Source organism: Astatotilapia calliptera, chromosome 3 (assembly GCF_964374335.1).
Source record: "Astatotilapia calliptera chromosome 3, fAstCal68.1, whole genome shotgun sequence".
Classification (NCBI taxonomy): Eukaryota; Metazoa; Chordata; class Actinopteri; order Cichliformes; family Cichlidae; genus Astatotilapia; species Astatotilapia calliptera.
Genome location: NC_137424.1, coordinates 76,960,288 through 76,984,744, shown reverse-complemented (window position 1 = coordinate 76,984,744; position 24,457 = coordinate 76,960,288). Strand labels below are relative to the sequence as shown.

Sequence of the window (24,457 nt, the reverse complement as noted above, 5' to 3'; positions counted from 1 at the left end):
GAAGGTGATGTTAGGGAATCACACGCAGGCCGAATTTAACAAAGGGCTTCGGACCGTTTAAATGAAGATCAGATGCTCGATTCTGTCCGTGCAGACAGAGAGCAGCGTTAAATGAGCTGTTTTCTAAATGGAGTCTGGTGCAGAGTGGCTGGTTTGGCAGGTGTAACAACATTGAGCGCACACAAAGCTGTGTGTGTGTGAGCAGTTATGAGTGTGACACACACAGAGTCAGCCTAACATTTTTTACTGTGAGGCGATTCTCAAGGAACTCGAAGCCACAGATGTGATTTAGTAAACATCTGTAAACACCCAGCTTTGTACTTTTGAAGCTTAAATTCAGAGACATTTAGCTTGCGTGCCATCAGCAGGCACGCTAGCTCAGGATATTTACAGTGTGTGGTGGGCGACTGTGACAAAACCACAGTTTGCCTTGATTCAGTTGGTGGTGTCACACCGTACAACAGAACTACTTGTGTTTTCTGTTTGATGAACAAAGAAGTATTTGATGTTTGAATACCTGTAAAACCCCTCATAAAATATGGTTTAAATATACATTTATTACAGTTCTAGTGATATTTGCACTGCTTTGGCACAACGAATATTTCATTGAAGCAGCACCACGTGAATCAACCAATGCTGAGGCTATACTGGCATCTTTACATGGTCCCTGCTGCTCAGTCACATCGAGCTAACTTTAGCTTATGTTACAGCAGCCAAAATGTATGTAAACAGTGTGCGTTACTAGGCAACTACGTGTGCCATTAATGTCCAGCGCTGCGTTCATTATTATATTAACGTGACGTCTTCAGCGGTTTGAGGTATAAGTGGCCTTCCCGTTGTACCACATATTGCAAATGGTAACATGACGGGTTTTATTTTAACAGGGTTACATAATTTAAACATTTTTAAAGTTCTAGTGTTTAAAATAACTCAAAGGTCAGAGCTTGGAGCTCTGAGGCATGAATGGATCTCATCAGTCAGGGTTTGGCCCTGTAATGATGACCTCCAGACGTTAAGGTGAACACAGTAAACACTGACTGTCCACAGAAATCTTTTCATTTGCTAGCAGAAGTCTTTGAAACGGGACGATTACAGCAGGGATGTTAGCTGAAATATTCAGCGGCTGTTGCACGTTCTGTTTGCCCGTCCTGTCTACAGTTCGGTTTCTCAGGTTGTCTTTGGTTTGTTGGAGACTTTCGGTTTTCTCTTAGCGTTGACCTGCCAACACTCCCATCTCACCTGTCACAAAATGTCATTTTTTTCAGCTCGTCTGTCCTTGCAGTAGACAAACCAGTTAGAACTGTCTCACCTCGTGTTTCTCTACTTTACTCACCCTGCTGCATAAACGAGGCTTCATGAAGCACAAGCTTAAATCTCAGGATTAAGCAAGTGAAATGTATGAAACAAAGTCGCATATAATGTAAACAGTGTAAAGGTATCATAAGAGAAGTGTTGTGAAAACACCAAAGACGCCTGTTTTCACCACGAGGTGTTATCATTACCATCAGAATAAAAAGAACCAAGTTCTATGTAGAAGGAAAACTCAAAAGGCTTCCACGGGACGCTTTTGACGGTGCGTGGTTTCTCTGTGTTTTCCAGCGGCCAGTAAACGATGAGAAGTCTCCGGTGGGCCCGTGGCTGCTCGCTCTGTTCGTCTTTGTGGTTTGTGGATCAGGTGAGTTTCTCCCCTGCAGGTGATACAGATGTTGATACAGCTGCTGATGCAGACGGGCTCTGCTTCCCGCTCAGCTGATCCTATCTCTGTGGCGTTTCTGCAGAACTCTATCAGCTCTCGAAACTCTGAGTCACATTTTTCCCCAGAAGTTTTGTCTTCAGCCTGCAGGATGCGGAGTCAGAAGGTCTTCCTGTGACAGATTGCACTTTTATCGCTGCCAGTCAGGACTTGCCATCTCTAATTAGCGTTTGGTAACACATGTCAAAAAACAGTCGCTTTAAATAGATGGGAGTTGGCTCTCCTGCTTTTCTCAGCCTGTTTTTTAATTGTAGGTCACAATAGAATCTCTGTTTGTGCCGTGGCTTTGAGGCATAGAGCCGGTTTGGGTTTCCCGTGATGTTCCTGCTCATTAAGCAGATTAATGTTGCTTCTGCCAGCAGCAGAAGACTTGACTGTTTCATACTAAAAGAAGTATTAGAGTTACTGGAATAAGGACAGGAAGTTGATGCTGGCGGTGCTGGACATTGTGAAAGTTTCACATTTGCGACTAAAAATACATGTGCAGATTGCTACATTTATTTAGGAGCATGTGTGTGAATAAAAAGTATTACAAGGCTCAACACTCTTCGTTAACATGACAATAAACCTGGAGAGAGAGAAACATGTTTGCTTTACTTTTTGGATTAACTGCGATCGTTACTATTACTGCAATCACAATCAAAGCCTCTGAAGATAAAAAGCTATTAAGAGTCCTCTATTAAAGCACTGATCATCAAATTTAATGGGGTGTCTCTAGTTGTAATACCTCAGTAGATAGGCAGGCACATCCATCCTTATCCATAGGTAAGTATATGAACACTTGCCTATGGATAAGATAAACAGGACAGTTGGTAAAGTAGATTAAGTCATATATCAGTAGGTAGGTATATGGATCATTACACAGGTAGTTAAGTAGGTAGGTAAATGGGTGGGTGGGTATAATGAGATGAGAGAGATGATGAGATAGCCTTTATTTGTCAGTTGCAGGTCTTTTGCCCACAACCAAGATGACAGACCTTGCCGGCCGTACATACAATACAAACATCACATTGGGGAGACAGGTCAGGCCAGGTAGCGAGGAAAAAAAACATTGAAATGTGCAACACAAAAGGATAATACAGGAATGCACAGGTATCAACACACCATAACACAATAAACACAGACAAGCAACATGGGAAAGAGTCCCAGTGTGTACATCTGATCTGGGGCCGCTACAATCTTCGACTGCGCCTCCAGCTGACCCGATGTCCACATCAGAGGGGAGGTAAGCGTTGGAGGTGGCGTTGGATCCGGGGTAGGGAGGGCGATGCGTCAGTGAGTGCTTATCAGTATCAGTATATGTATGTGTGTGCGTATCCATAGTTCAGCTGAGACAGTGTCCTTCACCCTATCAGGCTAAGTAAACAGTCTACCAGCCAACCCAGGTGGCCTTGTAGGGAATGGGAAGGAACAGACTCAACACAGTCGTTATCAGGGAGTTGTTGTTCGGCTCCAGCCTTGAGCTGGCGCCGAAGGGGTAGCCGGGTTATGATGGTAATTGAGAATTTCAAGCTGTTTTTAACACTCCGACACTGGTCTCTCAGTCCCCCGTTAATAGCTGCGAGCTTCTCTGTGATGTTATTAGCCGTCGATTCTGTGGTCTTGTCACTCTTTTTGCTCACATAGCAGATTCTGAGACCTCACGACCGCAGCCAACTGATCCGAGGTGTAATCCAGCTCCGCCCAGAGATGTTGTTCTGAGTTGATTCTTTCCTGATGTAATCCAACATACATACGCTCAAAGGTGTTATTCTGAGCATTCACTGCAGTCGTAAGCGCCTCCAAGCTCTTAACCATGCTGCCTTCAGTGAGCCCTTTCTGAGAAGTCGCGCCTGTCGTTCCAATCCCAGCGGGCAGCCTTGTGGGGGTTTGAACAGCCGGTTCCGCTCTCTTATTTCTCTGATAAGCCAGGGCCAAGCCAGCTCCGATCAGCAAGAACCCTGTTATCATGGTTCCGAATAGGTAGATATCTTCAGCGTCCTCGATCGACAGTCCCGCCAGGCACACGATCCTCTGCCACCCGTCCATCGTGTATCCGGCAGGGAAAGTCCCTCCAGGGCACTCGGGTTCTCCCGAGCCCAGACTTCTCGTTAAAGGGTGTCAATAGCATTCAGAGACCAGTTGATCAAATCCATAATTCTCTTTAGGTTTTAGACACAGACTGTGAGAGAGTGTTCCAGGGAAAGTAATACAAAAAAGATACGAGAATAGACAAGGACATAAGAACTAGCAGGGAAGATAAGGGAGAGGAGAAAAGTGCGTCCGCCTCCTCCGAGAGCCAAAGTAGAAGTGGCAGGTAGGTGCATAGATAGAGAGGCTTTAGGTATAGAGACACCTATGGGTGTCTATGTAGGTAGATTTTAGGCAGGTAGAGGGTATGATGGTAGTTAGATATGGGTTGGTATATAGGTAGATAAGTAGGTGGGAACATAGTTTGGTAGATGGATGCAGCAGGTTTGTCAGTAGGTGGATCTGCACATATCTTGGAAGGTAACCGTGTAGGTAGATGGAGACATAGAGGAGCATGTTTCCCACTGAGCTGTGGCCGTTGTTCTTCTAACGTAACTCTTTACGTGTTCATAATCTTAGGTTGTAAGCTTGTGGTTTGAAACCATAATGTTTCATTTTTTCACTTTATCTAGGATTCAAGCAGCTCTTTGCTCATATGTTGGGTTTTATAAAGTTCAGTGGGCGACCGTTCAAGTCTACATGCTGGTCAGTAGCAGCTGGGCTCTTTTACAACAATGTGCTTTGGCATCGTGTTGCTGAAAAAAGCTGAATCTTTGGTGGCTGCGTTAGTTGAACAGTAACAACTTTCTTACAGATGTTTGTGGATTCCATCATATGTGGTTCATAACGTCATTGAGATTTCATGACTTGATGGATTTGGCTGCACAGTGTGAATGTTGGTGTCAGCGCTGCATTAGAAACCGACCTGATCCTGCGTGTGCTCAGGAACATCCACACCTGAAGAAACACTGACGGTGAAATAAGCACAGGTTTCCACCTTAAATGAGCCCGGGCTCATTTAAGGTGGAAACCTGTGCTTATTTCACTGACAGGTTTCTAAACCACACTGTGTCCCTGCGGCTTTGCTTCATAGTTAGTCCTCACAGACTCGAGGAGCTTATGAAACACAAACGGTGCTTTTATTTACATTTACAGAAACGTTGCTATAAACACGTCCGTCGTGACTGCGTGCGCTCGGAGTCTTTGGACGGTTAGTGTTCTTGTTTAAGACTCCACTGCGAGCTGGTGAGGAGGCTCGCTGTTGAGGAACACGTGTGAAACCACACGAGCAGCTGCAGAGTGATAACGCAGAGACTTCTGCATTTGCAGCCGACAACAGAGCACATCACCTCGCCATCATTTCAAGCGCGTTCACACGTCACATGATTCATGCGATCTTATCTCCGCTGCACACGGTTGTTTGGTACCTCCGTTTCATAACATTTATCTTCTTTAAAATACAGTAGCTAGTGTTACGTGACAAACACAGGCGGCTGGCAGGCCTCCAGCCCTCGGAGTAAAACTCAGGAAGCGATCGTGGCTCGTTGCTTTGCGTCGTTTGTGGTTGTTTTTTGAACGTTTGTGCCACAATTTTCAGGTTTGATTCACTGAGCAATAATACAGTTTAAGAGTGTTTAAGAAAACAGGTGTCAGCGTCTCTGATGTGTCTACAGATGAGCTAGTTTTGTGTCATGTGACCTGCTGCTAATGCCTCCTTTGTGTTTGTTGCAGCCATCTTCCAGATCATCCAGAGCATCAGGCAGGGCATGTGATGATCTTTGACCCCAGAGATGCTGAGCCCGATGGAGGGAGGGAGGGGCACATCGCCTTCAAAACACACCCCCAACACACTCTCTCACACACACACTTGTACCTGTGGAGTCTGGACTCTTCCCTCTCTCTCTGCAGCACATCGCCTGTTTGTTTACTCCCGTCTCTGTCGATGAAGCTGATCCATCACATATTGATAATTGGTTCCTGTCAGATGAAGTCTTAAATCCTCTTCCTGTCGGTCGTCCAGCTGCTGTCTCTCGTCTCTGCTGCTTTTCTCAGTCCCCGGTTTAAAGGGACAAAGCGCTGTTCTTCCTGCTGTCGGCTCATTAATCATAAATCCTGCGAACGCGCCTCCTTTCTCAGACCGTCGCTCAGTCTTTAGGACCCTCGTGAGTCTGAGCTCATTTACTCAGAAAGACTCAGCCATCATACTGTGAATCATTGTAATAACAGGACAAAGTTAAGGTTCAGACAGATGTTTACATGCAGCACGCCTCAGATTTTAAACTTTTGTACATTGAAGCCTGAGAAGAGCAGCCCAGCCTGGAAGACTTTTAATGTGAAAAAAAAGAATGTCTTCCAAATTAAAAGTCTAACACACCTGTTCTAGTTTCAGTTCATATTGAGTGTATTTGTTGTGAATTTTGTATTTTTGTCAATAATAGTTCAGTGATTTATGTGATTTCGAGTGCTGTTGCTAACCGCTGTTTAATGACTGCTTATTACTTAGTGTTTCAAATGTGAAACAAACAAAAAGAACAAATCTATTTATTTCTGAGGAGCCGTTTAATTCATTCCGCTGATTATTCAGTCACATATCATAAGTGTTAATATTAGAAACGGTTTAAAGACAAACGTTTACTTTAAAGAAGCAATTTTAGCTTTTCTGCTGGAGCTCTTTAGTTTCAACCACAGCTGTTACTCTAATCTCTCCTCTGGTAACTGTCACTTACATTTAGTGCGTCTTCTTCACAATAAACCCTGCTTGAGCTGTGATTGGTTATATTTGTGATGAATTAATGAAATAGTTAAGTTACAGATAAAATGTTTATTTTGAACTCAGGGTTGAAATCTGCAGATTGCGTCTATCAGCAGCACGTCTCTCATCCAAAACACTTTTTTGTGAGTGTGTGTGAAACAGGAAATATATGAATCACATGAAGAAGTCAGGGCTTCATCTTCTGTGAGCGCTAGTTACAAATGTCTCACGGGGCCTCGTAAATTCTTCTTTTAGCTCTCAGATTTTCAGAGGTCCAAAGTCATTTAAAGTAAATGAATCTGGGCTTTAATGACGTGCAGATGAAGCGACGAACAGACTGTCAGCGGGGTGAAAAGACGTTGAATTAAAGCACACAGGAAGTGATTGTGAATGCAGGTTCATGCTGGATCATCGTGTGAAGTTTACAGGATTCAGACTGGAAATGTGATTTCTCTTTAAGGCTCTAAAAACAGCGCTTTGCTCCTTTAAATCCCTTCCCCTCCACACACTTTCAGTTCTTCTGCTGTAAATGAAGTAAAACAAGCTGATGAAACGAGCTCCGTCATTACAAACGTCCTGCTGACGTTTCCATGTGAAGCAGTCGGAGACGTTCCTTCAGCTGGACGACACGCTCCGCTTTGATACTAAATAAAGCTCCAATATTTTTCTCTACACGCCTCCCGGCTCCTCTTTGTCTTTGCTTTCTCTGTAAGAAAAAGAACCTCATAATGCCATGTTTACGACCAACAAGGCAGTGCAGGCATGAATTCATCTCTGAAAGTGAAGACTGTCTCTGATGACACCTGAGAGTTGAATTGTTCTTTCCGATAAAGGATCTCAGACCAGCTGCTGCCATCTTGTGGCTGAAGTTAATCATCATTGTAAACTTGCTTTACTAACAGCTGTTCTGAAGAAGAAGGGTTAGCACTATTGAATTTGTACTGTTATCCACGGTTTTATTAATTATATGAAAAACAAATCAACCTGTCCTGCTAAAGATTAAGTTGGGAAACAAGGGGACAGATGGAGGATGCAGAACAGTATGGAGCCCCTCAGTGATCGCACTCAATTGTCCATAACTCCACTACCAAACCGGGTGCTAACATGAAGCCTGTTACCCTGACTCTGCACACTGACTGCCACCAGTGAGCCCAGAAGAAGACCGAGTTACCATCATTAACATCACTAGCACAATAACGTAAAACATAAAGAGGAAAAACTGCAATTGTAGTATTCAAAATACAAAATAATTAGAAGCAATAGTCAATAAAAATAAATGACACAACTCCAATGTCAAAGTACATGTATATATATATATATGTATATATATACACAAACATCCTGTAAATAAACACTAGCCTTAACAAATAACAAATAGATCAGCTGGTACTTCATTAAGGGGGGTTGGGGGTTCAAAACTCAGTTTTATAACACACCTCTGGGCAAGACATCTGTTTATCAGTTGTATTACCAAAGTGACTCATCCAGCCTCCAACAGATCAATTTGTTCAAGTAAGAAAGGATAAATGTCTATGAAGCCAGTGTTGTGCTACGGTAGGTGTATTATGGGAGGGGATTATTTCATCAAACTGAGGACATTTTGCCTGACAATTATCTGTATCCTCCTAATACACCTTGTTGCTAGGTGTATTCCCGTGACAGTGTGAGCAGTTGTTAAAAACTATCCTGAACATCCACTGACCTGTATATTGCACTCTATGTAGTGTTTTGTATAGTATTGGTTGTAGACTGGGATTTCTAATCAATTTAAAGCTTTTTACGCATATCTGAGACCAGAACTTTTGGTCTAAACTGACTGATAAATCTGCTTCCCATTTAGCAATAGGAAGAGATATGGATTCATCTATTTTGGAGACTGTCCTGTACATTTTAGACAGTATTTGGGGGGTTTTAAGATTAAGGAATTGTGATGGTGTTTGTTATTTAACTTCATTAGCCTTAAATTCCTTTTTGTTTTTTTGTTTTTTTTACTATAGATTTAATTTGTTGCTATTCTAAAAATCTATTCTTGTTAATCCCACACTGTATAGCTAGTCTGTCAGATGGAATAAAGTCTGTTCCTTAGAATATATGTTCCAAGTATTTAATTCTTTTACAACTGCAATCTGGGAAGTTGATCATATTATTGTTTTGTAATATGTCAGGTTTGTTCCAGATAGGTGAATGTTTGCAGGGGATTAATGAAGACTCATCATTTTTAGAAACTCCCACCATGCTATCAGGAAGAAGCTGATATTGATGCCAGTTGATGTTTGAGCTGATAAATGGTAGTTCCAAAATCTCTCTGTTATTGTTAGAGCCTGTTCTACGTCTAGCCAGGGCCCATCTGAAAGGGTATGTTTTAACCATCCTAAGCCTGTTGGCTAAGAAGTTAGGCAGATCTAGTCCTTCTTTGTCCTCGGTCCTTTGTAGCTTTTTAAGATAACACGCGGGGGTTTATATTTTCAGACTGCAGTGGTGTAGAAGAAGAATTATGAAACGAGCAATTAATCAGAAGAAGTATAGATACTGAATAATCTGAAAATCTTGAAAAAAAGTTTATTAATATAATTACCTCAGAGAGAGTGGTTTGTGAGTTTTGGAGAAAAAGTAAACATCATAAAGAGTGTTTTTATGTTCCACATTCTTGCATCTTAAGCCCTCAATCACTATAGCCTGTCTAATTCCTGCTGGAGTTCACCAGTTGTCAGCGGTGAATCCAGCGTTATTACTTGACTGTCTTATTAATAACTTCATTTAATTCGAGTTTTACATAGTTTGTTCAGTATTTCCTGTTCCTGTTGGGACACGAAGGCTTCTTCGAAGGATTTCATGTTTTTTTTCTAATCCCTGAATATTTTGTTTTGTTTTTTCTTTTTAAAATGAAATGAAATTATTTTACCTCATCACAGCTTTCCCTGCTTCCCAGAGAACAGATGTTGATGTTCCAGGCAGATTTTTATAGTGTAGATCAGGGGTGTCAAACTCATTTTGGTTCATGGGGCCACATACAGCCTTATTAGATGTCAAGTGTGCCAAAGCAGTACAATCATAACATAATTACCTATTAATATTAATAATTATAATAAGTCCATGTTTTTTTCACTTGTTTCATGCAAAGAAGTACAATTCCATTAGAAAATCTTCATATTTAATCAGATATCCCTTTTCAAAACATATAACAACTTTTGCTTTCTTAATTCAAGTGTTGCACAAATACAAACAACTGACAACATAGTATTGCACTTTAACACTTATGGCATTGCACGAACAATAGGATGCCACCAAACCAAACTAATTTGTAGTAAAGCTGTTGACTTACATTAAATTTTATATTTTTGAACTTTTTCTACAGCGAGAATTCATTTTCACAGAACTGTTTACTTTAGTTGGCGTCTGAAGCAACATCTCAGATTCTAATCTGCAGTGATGTTAATATAACCAGGGAATGATGCAGGGTCACGATAGAGCTGTCCGTCCACGTAGAGCCCTTATTAATGAAGACTTAGGAACAGGACATTGCGTTGCTCCAGGATCTCTTTAGGGAAATGGTGGTTTATGCTGAAGTCCAAGTTGACTCAACTCTTCGCTGGTCTTTCTATTTGAAATGTCCGAATTTGGCCACAACAGGATGCTGTCTCCCGGCACCCTCTTAGGTCTGAGACGATGGACTCGATCGCAGCTTTTAATTAGTTGCTTCTGCATCCTCTTCAGCAGAACCCGAGATATCAGAAAACACATAGTTCTCTCTCATACTACAGGCCTGCATTTATTTTCTGTATTATGATGGGTCACATTCTCAGTTACAGACTTAACTCAGTCCCGTAGCGAGGACTTTTTAGCAGCGACCGTTTCCACCTTATTCTGGCTGAAATCCAGAGATTTTCGCAGGGATTTAAATTGCTGGTGTAAAATCTTCAGCAGGGACAACATCGCATCCAAGCTGGACCATCGCCTATCAACTGACTCCAGGAGTTCGATAAAGTCGTTGTATTCTTGGAGAGCGTCTAATTTCTCCTCCCTGTGCTCCAGGCTGTTGGAGATGATTATACAAATTTGGTTAATTATTTGTCAATTGATTGTATACTATAACTGAAGCTTTGTGAGCTAACATTTAGAGGTTTTTTTTCTTGTCAACTCTCCAGCATCTGATGTGACCTACGGCATTTTCCGTCACTTCCCTCTCCTTACCTGGGTGAGGTAAGGAGAGGGAAGTGACTCATTACTTCCACAATAGAAGGATCTCACTTTAATTATAATCAGACAAAGTCAATCAAATGCAAACAACCACAATTGAAATATCAGAAACATTTCATATATGGAGTTGAACATGAATCATTGTTTAAAAATATATTTATTGTTGTCATAAAGAATCAACTGGGCAACAACAAACTGCTGCTCTCACTAAACTGGGCAACTGGGTCCGTCCATATCCCAGCAAACTAAATCGTCTCCATGTATTTCTTTAACTTCAGGAGCATTTTGAAACTGAACCTGACTGGATGCTGTCTTGTCTGACTAAAGCTAACAGACTACAATCCAGAGGAAAGTGGGATCTATTACAAACTCCTGCATTATCAGCCATGATGGACAATTTGTTTATGGTGTTTACACTTATTTGTGAAATATTGTTTCGTATTAACATTATTTATATTTTATCTTTAAGCTGGGCTATCCTGAGGATCAGTGCATCTTTCGCTCTTAAACTCCTCCTACAAACTCAGACTGAGTTTGTAGGAGGAGTTTAAGTCTCTTCTCCTGCAAACCTCAGGTGGGCTTTGTTTCAATCTGGCAAAAGAATATTTGAATGTTTTGCATCTCTTTGTGCTTTGTGACATTTTTCTGTTGTGAAGACATGTGAGACTTTTTGAGTCAACTATAAAAACAGTTTAAGGCAAAATTACACTTCACTTTAGATGAGGTCACAAAAAAATGCTTAATAACTTGTAACTGTGGCAAACAATGAATTACAAAATTATATTTTAAAATAAGCATTTATAACACATTTATTAACACACAGACATGAGCTAGATGTGCATCTAAATACTTTATCACTTATTTAAAAATGATACAATGAACATGTTATATGGGGCTGTATTAATCAAGAATAAACATTTAGAAATGAACAGTAAGGAGAATTAATGCTTTATAAATGATGAAATAAGAACTTAATAATAGCTTACTAAAGCTTAATAGTTCACACATCAAATAGAAACATGAATCACTTGTAATGATTAGAAACTTGATAGAATTTCAAATCTAGTTTGGGGAGTCATTCAGTGAGAAACAGTGAAATGATTTTCCATGTGAAAAGGTGGACAGCAGAAACAGAAAGAAACAGTGAAACTAAAAGAGAAACAAAGAGCTTTGGAACAACGAGGCAGCAGGAGGACAGCTGCAGTTTAACAGCTTCAACTCACTGACAGGAATTGAAGCTGTTGGAAAGAAAAAAAGCATCTGGACTTCTTTGAGTTGCTTGAAGACGTTTCACCTCTCATCCAAGAAGCTTCTTCAGTTCTAAGGCCAAATGGTGGAGAGTCCCAGATTAAAGCCCTGTGGGAGTGTCCCACCCACTAAGAGGGACAAAGGACCTTCTGATGATCCTCTACCTAATCACATGAGCCAAGGTATGAAAGCGGGTGTGGGTCACAATCAGCCAGGGTTTCGGGTGAGCTCATTGTGAAACCTGGCCCCAGCCTATCATGCGAATTCCTGAGATCAGATGGCCCAGGATGTGAGTGGGCGTTAAGGCGTCTGGGAAGGGATCTCAAAACTGGATTATAGATGGCAGAGAGTTGGTGTCGTAAACCCCCGCCTCTGTTCAAAGATGGTCGCTCACAGTGGACATAGATGGCTTCTTTCACTCCTCTTTCAAACCATCTGTCCTCTCTGTCCAAAATGTGAACGTTGGCATCCTTGAAAGAGTGTCCTTTATCCTTAAGATGCAGATGGACTGCTGAGTCTTGTCCTGTGGAGGTGGCTCTTCTGTGTTGTGCCATGCGCTTGTGAAGTGGCTGTTTGGTCTCTCCAATGTAGAGGTCTGAGCATTCCTCGCTGCACTGTACAGCATACACCACATTGTTAAGTCTGTGTTTTGGCGTTTTATCTTTCGGGTGAACCAGTTTTTGTCTGAGTGTGTTGCTGGGATGTCGTGCTTGGAGAAAACTCTCCTGAGTTTCTCTGATACACCGGCTACATAGGGGATGACAATGTTGTTGCGTCTGTCCTTCTTATCCTCCCTCGCTGGTGTCTGGTCTTCTTTCCTGTGCATCTATGCTGACTTTATAAACGCCCAGTTAGGATAACCACATGTTTTAAGTGCTTCCTTTACATGTGTGTGTTCCTTCTTTTTTCCTTCAGGCTTAGAGGGAACATGTTCTGCCCGGTGGTGTAGGGTCCTAATTACTCCAAGTTTGTGTTCCAGAGGGTGATGGGAGTCAAACAGGAGGTACTGGTCCGTATGTGTAGGCTTCCGGTAAACTTCGATGTAGAGGTTGCCGTTCTCTTCAATGTGCACGGCGCAGTCCAGGAAAGGCAAACAGTTATCCTTTGTGTCTTCCCTGGTGAACTTGATGTTTTTATCCACAGCGTTAATGTGCGCAGTGAAGTGATTTTGACCCAGGTGTCGTCCACATATCTGTACCAGTGGCTGGGTACTCTTCCTTTGAAAGAGCCAAGAGCCTTCCTTTCCACTTCCTCCATGTAAAGGTTGGCTACAATAGGTGACACGGGGGAGCCCATGGCACAGCCATGTTTTTGTCTGTAAAAGCCTTCGTTGTATTTGAAATATGTAGTGGTGAGGCAGAGGTCTAACAGTGACAGGGAACAACATTAGAAATATAATCATCCTCAACTCATCTGCCCCACTCACACTGAACCTTCAAAGGCAACACTTTAGCTTTATCGTAAGTGTTAATGTATGGAAACATCCTGTGAGTGAAAGTGTGTGTGAAGGTGTGTATGTGTGTGTTAGTATCAGGATCAGAGAACGTCAGCTGTCCTCTGTTCCAGTCCAGATTCACTCTGATCCTCTGGAGCTTCTTCTGGACTGAGAGATCAGTGATAGCTGATGGTGAAAGTGTGTAGTATTTACTTGCACTGCACCCTATTCTCCATAAAACAGACCCTATGACTCCCTTCCTCTGCCCAGACTCTGCAAATACACCCAGTGCCCACTGTATACTGTCTCCAACCTCAACATCCCAGCTGTGACTCCCTGAGTTAAAGCCCTCAGAGCCCAGGACACAGCAGGAATGATCAAACCTCTCTGGATTATCAGGAAGCTGCTGCTTCTCTCCTCCTCGTCTCACACTGGTCAGATCTTCAGACAGGATGAGGTTTGGATTTGCAGTGTTTGGGTCCAGAATGAGAGGAGTGTAGGAGACCACGTCCTTCATGTTGTTCCAGATGTTGAAGGTCAGGTTGCCCAGGTGTTTGGCCTGGTCTATCAGAGCTCCTGAGGGCAGCTGTGGATCATCCAGCAGGGGGCAGCGCTGGACTCTTTCCACTGCAGCCTTGTAGTTGTGCAGGAATGAGACGTCTTCAGCTCTCAGCTCCTCCTCTGTGGCTCTGACTGTGTCTGAAAGAGCTGCTATCTCTCTGCTCAGAGCCTCCATCTTCTCCTTCATCATCCCACTCTTCTGCTCCTCTTCCTCCCTCAGTGCAGCCAGCCTGGCCTCCTCTTCCTCTGCTAGAAACTGGTGAAGCTTCTTAAACTGCTCCTTAATCTGCCTCTCTGTGTGTCGGGCCTGGACCTTAATGTGTTCTGCTGTTTGATCAAACTTCACTTGAACTTCTTCACAAACATTTAACTTCTTCTTTAAGGGCTCCAGAGTTTCCTGAAGTTCCTTCTTGTGTTGTTGTGCAGCTTCATCGATGGGTCTGAATCTGTGATTGGTGTGTTTTTCTGAGTCTCTGCAGACGACACACACTGGCTGCTGATGGTCCAGACAGAAGAGTTTGAGTTTCTCAGAGTGCAGACTGCAGAGATCCTCTGAAGCTCTCTCCTGTAAGAACGACTCACACAGGTTCTTTAAAGCTCGGTTTAAAGGTGGATGCTTCTTTGAAGATATTTCCTTACAAACTGGACACTCACGTTCCCCTTTCTCTCTCCACCATCTCTTCAGACAGTCTTTACAGAAGCTGTGGCTACATGACAGAAGAACAGGATCTCTGAAGACCTCCTGACAGACCGGACAGCAGAGAGCCTCCTCTGAGCTGGAAGCCATTGAGTCTGTGAGTGAAGCTGAAAACAGCAGACAGGAAGTACAGTCAGTCCTGGCTCCCCTCCCTCCTCTACCACCTTCACTGAAACTTCCTTTGAGTCGTGTTTTTGCTCAAACTCACATTCAGTGTGTGGAGCGTCAGCAGCTTGAAGCAGCAGTGTTGGAGTTTTCCACTTTTCTCTCCTGTAGCTGGACTCACTCAGAGGAAGCTGCTAGTTTGGTCTGAGCTCAGTCTGATCGTCTGTGCGTCTCTCTGCACTGAGGACAAAGAACGGCCAGTTTCTTCTTCTTCTTTCTTACAGTTGTACTGGCTGTTGGCAAACAATTGAAAGGTGCATTACCGCCACCAAGTGGTATGGAGTATGGTCTGGAACGACGCTCGAAAAAAAAAAAAACTTTATATAAGCAGGTCCTCTTAGCGTGGACCCTCATGTATAAACACAACTTCTCACCTCACAAATACCTCATCTGGAACAAAAGAGATATAAAAATTAATCACTTTTCCTGGAAACTTCGGTCCAAAATGGGATCCTATTGGTGGCTCAGCTGGTTAATAAAGAGGGACAACTACTTACTTACAACGACTTTATTGCACTATATAATTTTCCAATGAGTGTTCAGGAATTCTTAATGGTGCTTGGTGCCATACCCTCATTGACTCTAATATTATATAAAAACACTGACAGCTCAATATCTGCCTCAGTCACTCTCCCTGATCCAGCTGAGTCACCAATAGGAAAAATCTGCTTTTCACAGGAACTTGGTAACAGCAATAAGAGAATACGTAGTTTATTCCAAGAAGATATCGTCTCTCTCCCATATATAATATCTTATTGGAACCGATATGTTCCAGATATCAAGTGGAAGACAGTCTGGATGGTCCCCATAAATATTTGATTGTAAATAAGGTAAAAGAAGTCTCATTTAAAATTCTACATAAATGTTATCCAGCCAGTCACTACATGGTAAAATTTAAAAGGGACATTAATACTAATTGTACTTTCTGTGGGGATCATCCAGAAACTGTGACACATCTTTTTTGGTACTGTTATTTTACACAGAGATTCTGGAAGGAATTTAGCAGGTTTGTTATTGTCCATATTTTAAGGGAGTTTTCTTTACGATGGGAAAATGTTTTATTCTGTTTCTTTAAGTTCCCCAAGAAGTATGATAAATGTTTTTATATGATAAATTTGTTAATACTTTTAGCTAAATTTTTTATCCATAAATTTAAGTTTACTAACAAAACACCATATTTCTGTCATTATTTTAAGGATGTGGAAATGTACATACAATCAATATCAGACTCCACCAACAAAAAGGCTCTCAAAACAATATATGTATGTGAATTTTTGCGTGTATTCTTATAACTCTTACCTTTTTCTTTTACCCTTGGCTTTTTGTGTTAATGTTCTGTTGTTGTGTATACTTCATCTGTTCGTATGTTGTATACTCATTGTTTGTTAAATTTAAAAAAAAAAAAGCCAGTTTCCTGGTTTGTTGCGTGTTAAACACGTGGGGGCGGAGCTTCATTCAACTTCCTCTTATAAATGTGTGAGTGTGACAGCAGAGCGCAGACTGTCACCGCAGGTCAAAAATTAAACATTTTGTGAAGTTCAGAAAATAAAGCATGACTCAGTGTTGCAGCTGTTTGGCAGTTTTTCTTTCAAACTTTCTTCTGATTATTAGAAGGGCTCACCCCGCCCGCAGACTGTGGACCAATAGGAGAGCTGGCCCACTGTAGACTACCAATCGTCTGTCGACGGAAGTTGCGTCACCAGAAAACAACAACGGCACCTCCGCTATGTTTGGAAAGTCGCTTTTCGTTTATCTTTACAGTAAGTTATCCACTTTAAGATATTTGGATCTGGATTTAGCTGAAATGACACCAGGATGAAAAGCTCATTCAACCCTTTACGTCATGGCCAATATCTAACCTATTACTGCCATTTCTAGTCTTTTCAGTGGCGACACCAGCAATTCGCGTTGTTAATCCCGATGCACGTCGTCACTCGGCCCTACTTAAGACAACCAAAGAGGCACGTTACTGTGGGAAGTATGGTCTTCTCCAAACCTCCACTGGAGCTGCTCAGCCAAATCACTGCGTTGACTCACGCAGAGAAGCTTCTCCGAGCAGATTGTACCCACGCGCCTTCACGTCAGCAGTGTCTGGGAGAGCTGGTGGTGCCATTAGGACAATATGAAAAGGCACCGCTTCGGTGGCTCGTTACAAACGATGTCGGATATATGAAGTAGTAAGTGTATCATATATTTAATATCATACTAGGCAGGATTACTAAACCATTAATACTCATTTACCTGAGAATGGCTATTGTCAGCATATGTTGCTCGTTGTAAACTTTCTTTAAGTGTGTAACATTCACGATGATATTGCTGACGGTATGCATGATTCCAGCATACTTGACAGGCGCAGAACGGAGCTGACAAATAGTGATGGGCAGATGAAGCCTCATGAAGCACTGAAGCTTTTCATCCAATTGGTTCACCCCAACGCGAAGCTTCTTGAAGCTTCATTTGCTCTAGCAGGACACCTACTGGACGTAAAAATATTAGTTGGCATGAATTTGAAGAGTGTGGCCTTTTGCACACAGCCTGTAAATGTCAACAACAAAAGGAGTGTGTAAAACATGTATATTGTAGTGATGGCAGTATACTGTGTATATTTATGCTGGCAGTATGGAAAATGATCATTTGCGGCAAAGTTCGAACTGCTTCCTGAACCAGTCACGTGGTACAGCCGGGCAGCGAGGCTTCGGACGTCATCATTTTCAGCTCCTCCCATAAATGAAGCAAGCCTCGATACGCGCATCGCGGAAACGCCCCCTCCATTACTCGACACAAGCCTCGAAGCCTCGATACAGAACGTCCCATCACTACTGACAAACCCACAAAGAAACGGAGAGATGGGGAACCACCTTTTTCTACAAAGTAATCGTAATTACAAAACTACTTGTTCATCCCATTTATAGATGTACTAAAGTCCCAACACTCCTCGTCCTGGAGTGAAGTCTGACAAGCGGGGAACTGGGCAGACCTCAGCTTTCCTGTCCAAGGAGTTTGAGACCACTGTACAGTCACATCAAAATAATTTTGAGTCCACAGAGGCTGCTGTACGGTCCAAAAACATGACACAGTTTGACTGAGTGAGTCACCTGCATCCCAGGGTCATGATCATGCCATACAATTACCTTTGAGTCACTCACCTGTAAGTGCTGTTTATTTGAAATCCAAACAATTTCAGTTAGAGCATTTGTATGTGTGTGTTTCAAGTGGAGACAGAGGGATGGGCATGTCTCTGGGAAAATCCTGATATATCCCATCTGGTGACTTTTCCTGGCTTAAAAAGGACACTGACAGAGGGCTGTTCACCCCTGTTCAGACATACAAGGACACTACTGTTGTGTTAAAGAGGCGACGGGTGATGAAATCACATCACATTTGTTTTTACCCACCAGAACCTCCTGAGGTAGGGATGCACCGATACTGTAAAATGTGTGTGTACTCATACTCGTAAAAGTTAACCGATACCAACTTATTTCATTAATCAGAGGGTGGCTTGTCATTTTTGTTGTAGTTTTTTAGATTGGCCACTAGGGGGACATCCCGCGCTAAACAGGCACAGGGTTAGGTGAGTGAGACTGACGGCTCCAGGTAAAAAAGAGAAACTGGAGGCTGCTGTAGCTAGGCTAAACAAAATGTCAGCAGTGTGGACCGGAACAGCCAACTTTAACTCAGGTTTTGGAAAAGCAATGAAAAATGTCAAGAGAGAATCCACGGGCAGCTTAAATAACAGAGGCTCTGACTCATTTTATCGCTGAAAACATAGGATTGCACCATCTTCTCAGCATACTCGAGCTGCGATATGAAATTCCCAACCGCCCATACATCAGGGAGATAGTGGTGCCAAAACTTTCTGAAGAGGTAAAGACAAGCAATGTGTGCGCGACGGCACAACGGACGCCAAATACTTTCGTTATTTTGTTTGTTTGTTTACAATATGGACACTCTGCAACAATTTAAAAGTTTATTTTACTCTCAAACCTTATTTGTATTTATTTTATTCCAAACAGAAGTGTTTATTTATTATTCTGAAAGCTCGAGACAGTGCCAATAATTCAGTGATATTTTGTAAAATTACAATGTGGAGACTCTGCAATAATTTAACAGAAGTGCTTATTTTCCACTTGAAAATTTTTTGTGGTCATTTTTATTAAGATTTTATTTTTTATCGGCAGGGAATATAATAAAACCTGTCTTCCAATTAATTGTATTTGTGTGTGTGTGTGGTAGAAGTATCGATTTTTGTACTCTGTATCGGCAAGTACTCAGATCCAAGTATCGTATCGGTTTGAAAAAATTGGTATCGTTGCATCCCTATCCTGAGGTGCTGTGATCAGTGTACAGCTCTTTTTTTCACAGCCGCATATTTTTTGTGGCACTCTGTTGGAGTGTGAAAGTGCTCCTAGAAGTATCCTCAAGCTGATGAGTGTGAGGAGGTTCACCTATATAAGTCTGGCTATCACCACCGTGTAATTTCACATTAATATTTTACTCCAATGTAAACAGTAAAACCCCTATCCTGGATTCATATTTACATTTCCCCTCTTTTTCCTTATATACTTAAGGTACGTCACACCTGTGATGTGTCCAACTGGTGCATGATGCTTACTGAGGTCCTGTGCTGCGGGCCATGGACAAAGGCAGAAGTGGCAGAGGAGGGTTGGTGGCTCGCCTGGAGTTCAGGAATTTAATCACAGCTCAGTGAGGGACATCAAGCCATGTTCCCTGCCATCTTGACTAGCAAGTGAGTAAAATGACCATCATGTTCATGTGTATTTTAAAAGCTTTAAGTTTTTTTTAATTTTTCAATCGCTCACTCAATTTAACATCAAGATCTTAATTGTGAGAGTCCTTGCAGGCGTGGTGTGGATAAGAATGTTGCACGCCTTCTGAGAGACAGAACCGGCAGATAAAGAGAATCACATGAATCGCACTTTGTGCTAACCTGTGAGGAGTCCTTTGACAAGCTGGAACCAATGTGATGTGGAGTCATTGAGAGGTTTCACTTGGCCAATCAGCCTGTTCCCAACATTTTGGATGCTTGTTGTCGTGCAAAGGGACCATCAGTAGTAGAGGCCTTGTTTCAGCCTCGGGTGGACTGTGGGATGGTTGTGTGTCTGGACATCTTTCACTGGATCCCCTGGTTTGACGCAGCCATCCGTACAGAGTCTCATGCAAAGTACTCAGCATTTAAGTCTGCACTAGCTGGGGCGCTGCTGCCTTAAAACCGCGAAGACCTCAAGCTGCTTATAAGGGTCGCCAGAGCAAAGGACCCAGTAACAATGCAGTCTGTGTCTGCAGTTGTCTGCCTGTACATTTCCAGGGACAGGTAAAACAGCATGTGCGGAGGGTCACACTGACGCCCGAGGAAACATTTCGGATCATCCATTTGGTTATTGAGGAGCTGAAAGTTCCAGCTGGGCTGGATGAGGGTGGAGTGAGTCTGTTCAAAACACCTGGTAGGAAAGTCCTCATTCCAGAAGGTTATTAAAACAAGAATTTAAATTGTGACAAACTGAAGATCACATAAAGTTTGTCTGTTTATTTCCAGGTGTCATTGTTGAGGGCAGCACAGCAGTGACACCTGGAGTGCATTCAGGACCCAGCAGACACAAACATGTACAGGGTGGGTACCACAAGAAAAAACAACGTGGATGTTCCCGATTAAAAATGTCTGCGTGGAAGCAACAGCCTGGAAGGTTTTCACGAATAACTTCCTAACATGATTTCAGGTACACGGCTGTAATCTGTATACTTGTGACAAATTACACTTGTAGTCATGTCATTGACATTTCCATTATTATTGTTGTTTTCAGGTCCTCACTGATAAGTGGCTTTGCAAGGTGGAAGGAGGAGCTCAGATGCTGTATTTGGTGGTAAAGGATTTACTCTGCAGCACTGATCAATTGCCTCAACACTTGCTGTCAGCAGCTGTTTGGAGAACCTGTAGAAGTAAACATCTGTGGCCCAGCTGATCTCACATCCACTGAATTACTCAGACTGGAGTACTTGTTCAGCCAGAGCAGAGGAGACTCTGTAATTTTCTCTCTGTAGGACATCGTCAGTGATGGACCTGGTTCTGAGGAGGAGGTGGTTCAGCCTGAGCAACCCGAGCCAGATGATCCCGGTGAAACATTGCAGAGTGACGAGGAGGTATGTGACACTGTGCTGCATGCTGTCCTTCCCCACATTACACTCACCAATTATAACCTCCACTGTTCACCCTCCAGTCTGTGTGAGTAGCTAGGTTTACTTTTTATATGAGGGACAACATTTTTACATTAAAGCAAGGATTAAAACACACACTGCTTGTCTGAAAACAAAGACAATTGTTTATATATTTACCGACCAAGTTTGTATGGGATTCATTTTACAGGAAGATGCCTGCAGTACAAAAGCCATCCTGGATTTGAAAAGCTGGAAATGTTCTGCTCTGTGTTTGTGGAGATTAGCCTGATAGAGGACAAATTATCACTTACCGCTGAGCAGAGGAACAAGGTCCTTCAGTGTGGAGGGGCATGACAAGCAGCCACAATAGTTTAACCAGCTGTACAAGACCCACTGGGACAACACCCTCTACTGCCACACTGACAGGGATGACCTCGTTGATGCTGCTCTTATACAGAGAGTAAAGATGACCAAGTGCTAGGGACCCGCACAACGTGACATCAGCACTCGGAGCAACAGTTAAACTAAACACTTGTGGTTATGCTCACCTCAGGGTACTCACAACAGTCCAGAGAAAGTCTCTATTTTAAAGGCCTGTGAGCGAATCCAGCATCGTGTTCTGGTGGAAGATGCGGTTCTTTCTAAAATAAACATCAAGACTATGCGGGACTTCAACCATCAGCAAGAAACTATCCTCAATCTGCATGCAAGAAAACATACATAGGATTCAGTGCATGAATAAGTTCCTGAATCCTTTATCATCCACAGCTAAAATGGTTGGAAATCAAGTGCAATCATTTTGGACAGGTCTTTATCAATTAAGTTCTGTCTTGCTGGGGTCACAGACCTCTGCAAAAACTTTCTTATAGAGCTCTGGGTTGGTTTAGGTGGTTGTGGTGGTATACTGCATGATGCTGTAGATACTGCAGCAGCTACAGTTGCAGTAGACACACTGGCACCTTCATTAATATCACTCTCATTTGACTGTGTTTTATCTTCCCAGTGCACTGATGGGTGGACTGTTCTCAGGTCTCTGTGCAGGTTGTTTGAGTTCTGTGATATCTCTGTGAAGGTTCTCAGTCATCGTAGTCAAAGGAGCTTGCAAAGAAAAGCATCTGGACTTCTTTAAGTTACTTGAAGACGTTTCACCTCTCATCCGAGAAGCTTCTTCAGTTCTAAGGTCAGAAGGATAAAGGACACTCTTTCGAGGATGCCAACGTTCACATTTTGGACAGAGAGGACAGATGGTTTGAAAGAGGAGTGAAAGAAGCATCTATGTCCACTGTGAGCGACCATCTTTGAACAGAGGCGGGGGTTTACGACACCAACTGTCTGCCATCTATAATCCAGTTTTGAGATCCCTTCCCAGACGCCTTAACACCCACTCACATCCTGGGCCATCTGATCTCAGGAATTCGCATGATAACGTGGGGCCAAGTTTCACAATGAACTCACCCGAAACTCTGGCTGATTGGGGCCCACACCCAGTTTCACACCTTGGCTCAGGCGATTAGAGGATCATCAGGGGGTCCTTTTGTCCCTCTGTGGGGGGATACTCCCACTAGGTTTATATCTGGGACTCTCCACCATTTGACCTTAGAACTGAAGAAGCTTCTCGGATGAAACGTCTTCAAGTAACTTAAAGAAGTCCAGACGCTTTTCTTTGCAAGCTCCTCTGACTCTATGTGATATCCTTTTCTGGCACACTCTACACTCTGCCTTTGTATTGTCAATAAAATTGAAGTGGTTTCAGATTTTGCTTCTTTTCTTGGTGTCACTTATTTTCTTTATTATACCTTTCTAATGTGTCGATGTTGTCTCTTGTTGTTGCCCCTGGATCCTTCTCTATCTCGATCTCCTCCTATGAACGTAACTACCACCACTGGTGATGTTTTTTTTTTTTCCCTATTCAGGAATGTTTTTGTTCTTTTTTTCATTAAAAAAAGAAGAAAGAAATAATTTTACCTCATCGCAGCTTTCCCTGCTTCCCAGAGGACAGATGCTGATGTTCCAGTCAGGTTATTATAGTGTATATCAGGGGTGTCAAAGTCGTTTTAGTTTACGGGGCAACATGCAGCCTAATTAGATGTAAAGTGGGCCAAAGCAGTACAATCATAACATAATTACTATGTTAAGCTATGTGGGGGAAAAAATCGATACTGTGTAGTATCGTGATATTTTGTTTGCTAATAATGTATCGATACAGGGACAGCAGAAATCGATATTTTGTCACAAAAAAGGTTTTTGTGCTCTGACTTCAGAGCGTGTTGATCCTTTTTCTGAGCAAGGATCCTGACATTCCTTCACTGTCTAAATGTCAGTTTACTTATTTTAATTTAAGACACGTTTTATTTTAATTACGTTTAAAAAAATTTTATTTAATGTAAAATTATGTTTTGTTTTAACTCATTCACTGCCAGCCATTTTCAAATCAGGTAACTCCCCACTGCCAGGGTTTTTGAGCATTTTTACTCATTTTTGAAGAGCTTTTTTTGAAGAGTTTTTCAATTGACATCTATAGACGTCAATGGCAGTGAATGAGTTAATATACTTTCAAATTCTTCAGTTGCTGAATGGGCTGCATAGTTTTCATAAATTGCATAGTTCAGAATAGCTATAATTGTACCAGATGGTTGCATTCAGTTAAGTTGGACTAGACTGTAATACAAACCGTTCAGTTTGTCAACAATAAAACTGACTGAAATGAGAGAAAGACTGAGTGTGAGACTTTGATATTAGATAAATGAATTTTGATAAAGTTTACCTTTATGTACAGAATCTGAATATCGCAAAATATTTTAAAAAATTGCAATAATATCGTAACGTGCGTAAGTATCGTGATAATATCGTATCGTGGGACGTATGGTGATTCCCACCTCTAATAATTACCTATAAATAATAATAATACGTCCATGTTTTTCACTTTGATTTTATACAAAGTACAACAGCGTTACAAAATCTTCATATTTAATCAAATATCCTTTTAGTGAAGCTTTCAATATTGAATATTTTTCAACTTTTTCTACAGCAAGAATTCATTTTTACAGAACTATTTTCTTTAAGTGTAGTTGGTGTCTGAAGCAACATCTCAGATTCTTATCTGGAGTGATGTTAATATAACCAGGGAGTGATGCAGGGTCACGATAGAGCTGTCCGTCCACGTAGAGCCCTTATTAATGAAGACTTAGGAACAGGACATTGCGTTGCTCCAGGATCTCTTTAGGGAAATGGTGGTTTATGCTGAAGTCCAATCCTTTCACCTCCTTGATGCAACTTTTCGCTGGTCTTTCCACAACAGGATGCTGTCTCCCGGCACCCTCTTAGGTCTGAGACGATGGACTCGAGCGCAGCTTTTAATTAGTTGCTTCTGCATCCTCTTCAGTAGACCTCGAGATACCAGAAAACACATAGTTTTCTCTCATACTACAGGCCTGCATTTATTTTCTGTATTATGATGGGTCACATTCT

At 42.1% G+C, this 24,457-nt stretch overlaps 1 protein-coding gene and 1 long non-coding RNA gene across 18 annotated transcripts; one reads left to right on the top strand and one right to left on the bottom strand.

Moving 5' to 3' along the window:
- Positions 1-10,850: 10,850 nt before the first annotated feature.
- On the bottom strand, positions 10,851-16,548 carry LOC113017766 (nuclear factor 7, brain-like). Its single transcript, XM_026160882.2, has 2 exons — positions 14,862-16,548; positions 10,851-14,760 (listed from the first exon to the last, which is right to left on the bottom strand). Exon 2 carries the CDS (start codon positions 14,741-14,743, stop codon positions 13,370-13,372), a length of 1,374 nt encoding a protein of 457 aa, XP_026016667.2. The 5' UTR covers positions 14,744-14,760; positions 14,862-16,548; the 3' UTR covers positions 10,851-13,369.
- Positions 16,454-22,743, top strand: LOC113017780 (uncharacterized). Of its 17 annotated transcripts, none has more exons than XR_013906637.1 (8): positions 16,454-16,578; positions 16,697-16,995; positions 17,731-17,966; positions 18,032-18,227; positions 18,344-20,280; positions 20,373-20,553; positions 20,638-20,974; positions 21,198-22,743. It is a non-coding gene; the product is annotated as an uncharacterized LOC113017780 (long non-coding RNA). The 17 variants fall into 17 exon arrangements; XR_013906632.1 differs by having other exon boundaries at positions 16,697-17,966; positions 18,344-18,389; positions 19,387-20,280; XR_013906634.1 differs by having other exon boundaries at positions 18,032-20,280.
- The last annotated feature ends 1,714 nt before the right edge of the window (positions 22,744-24,457 follow it).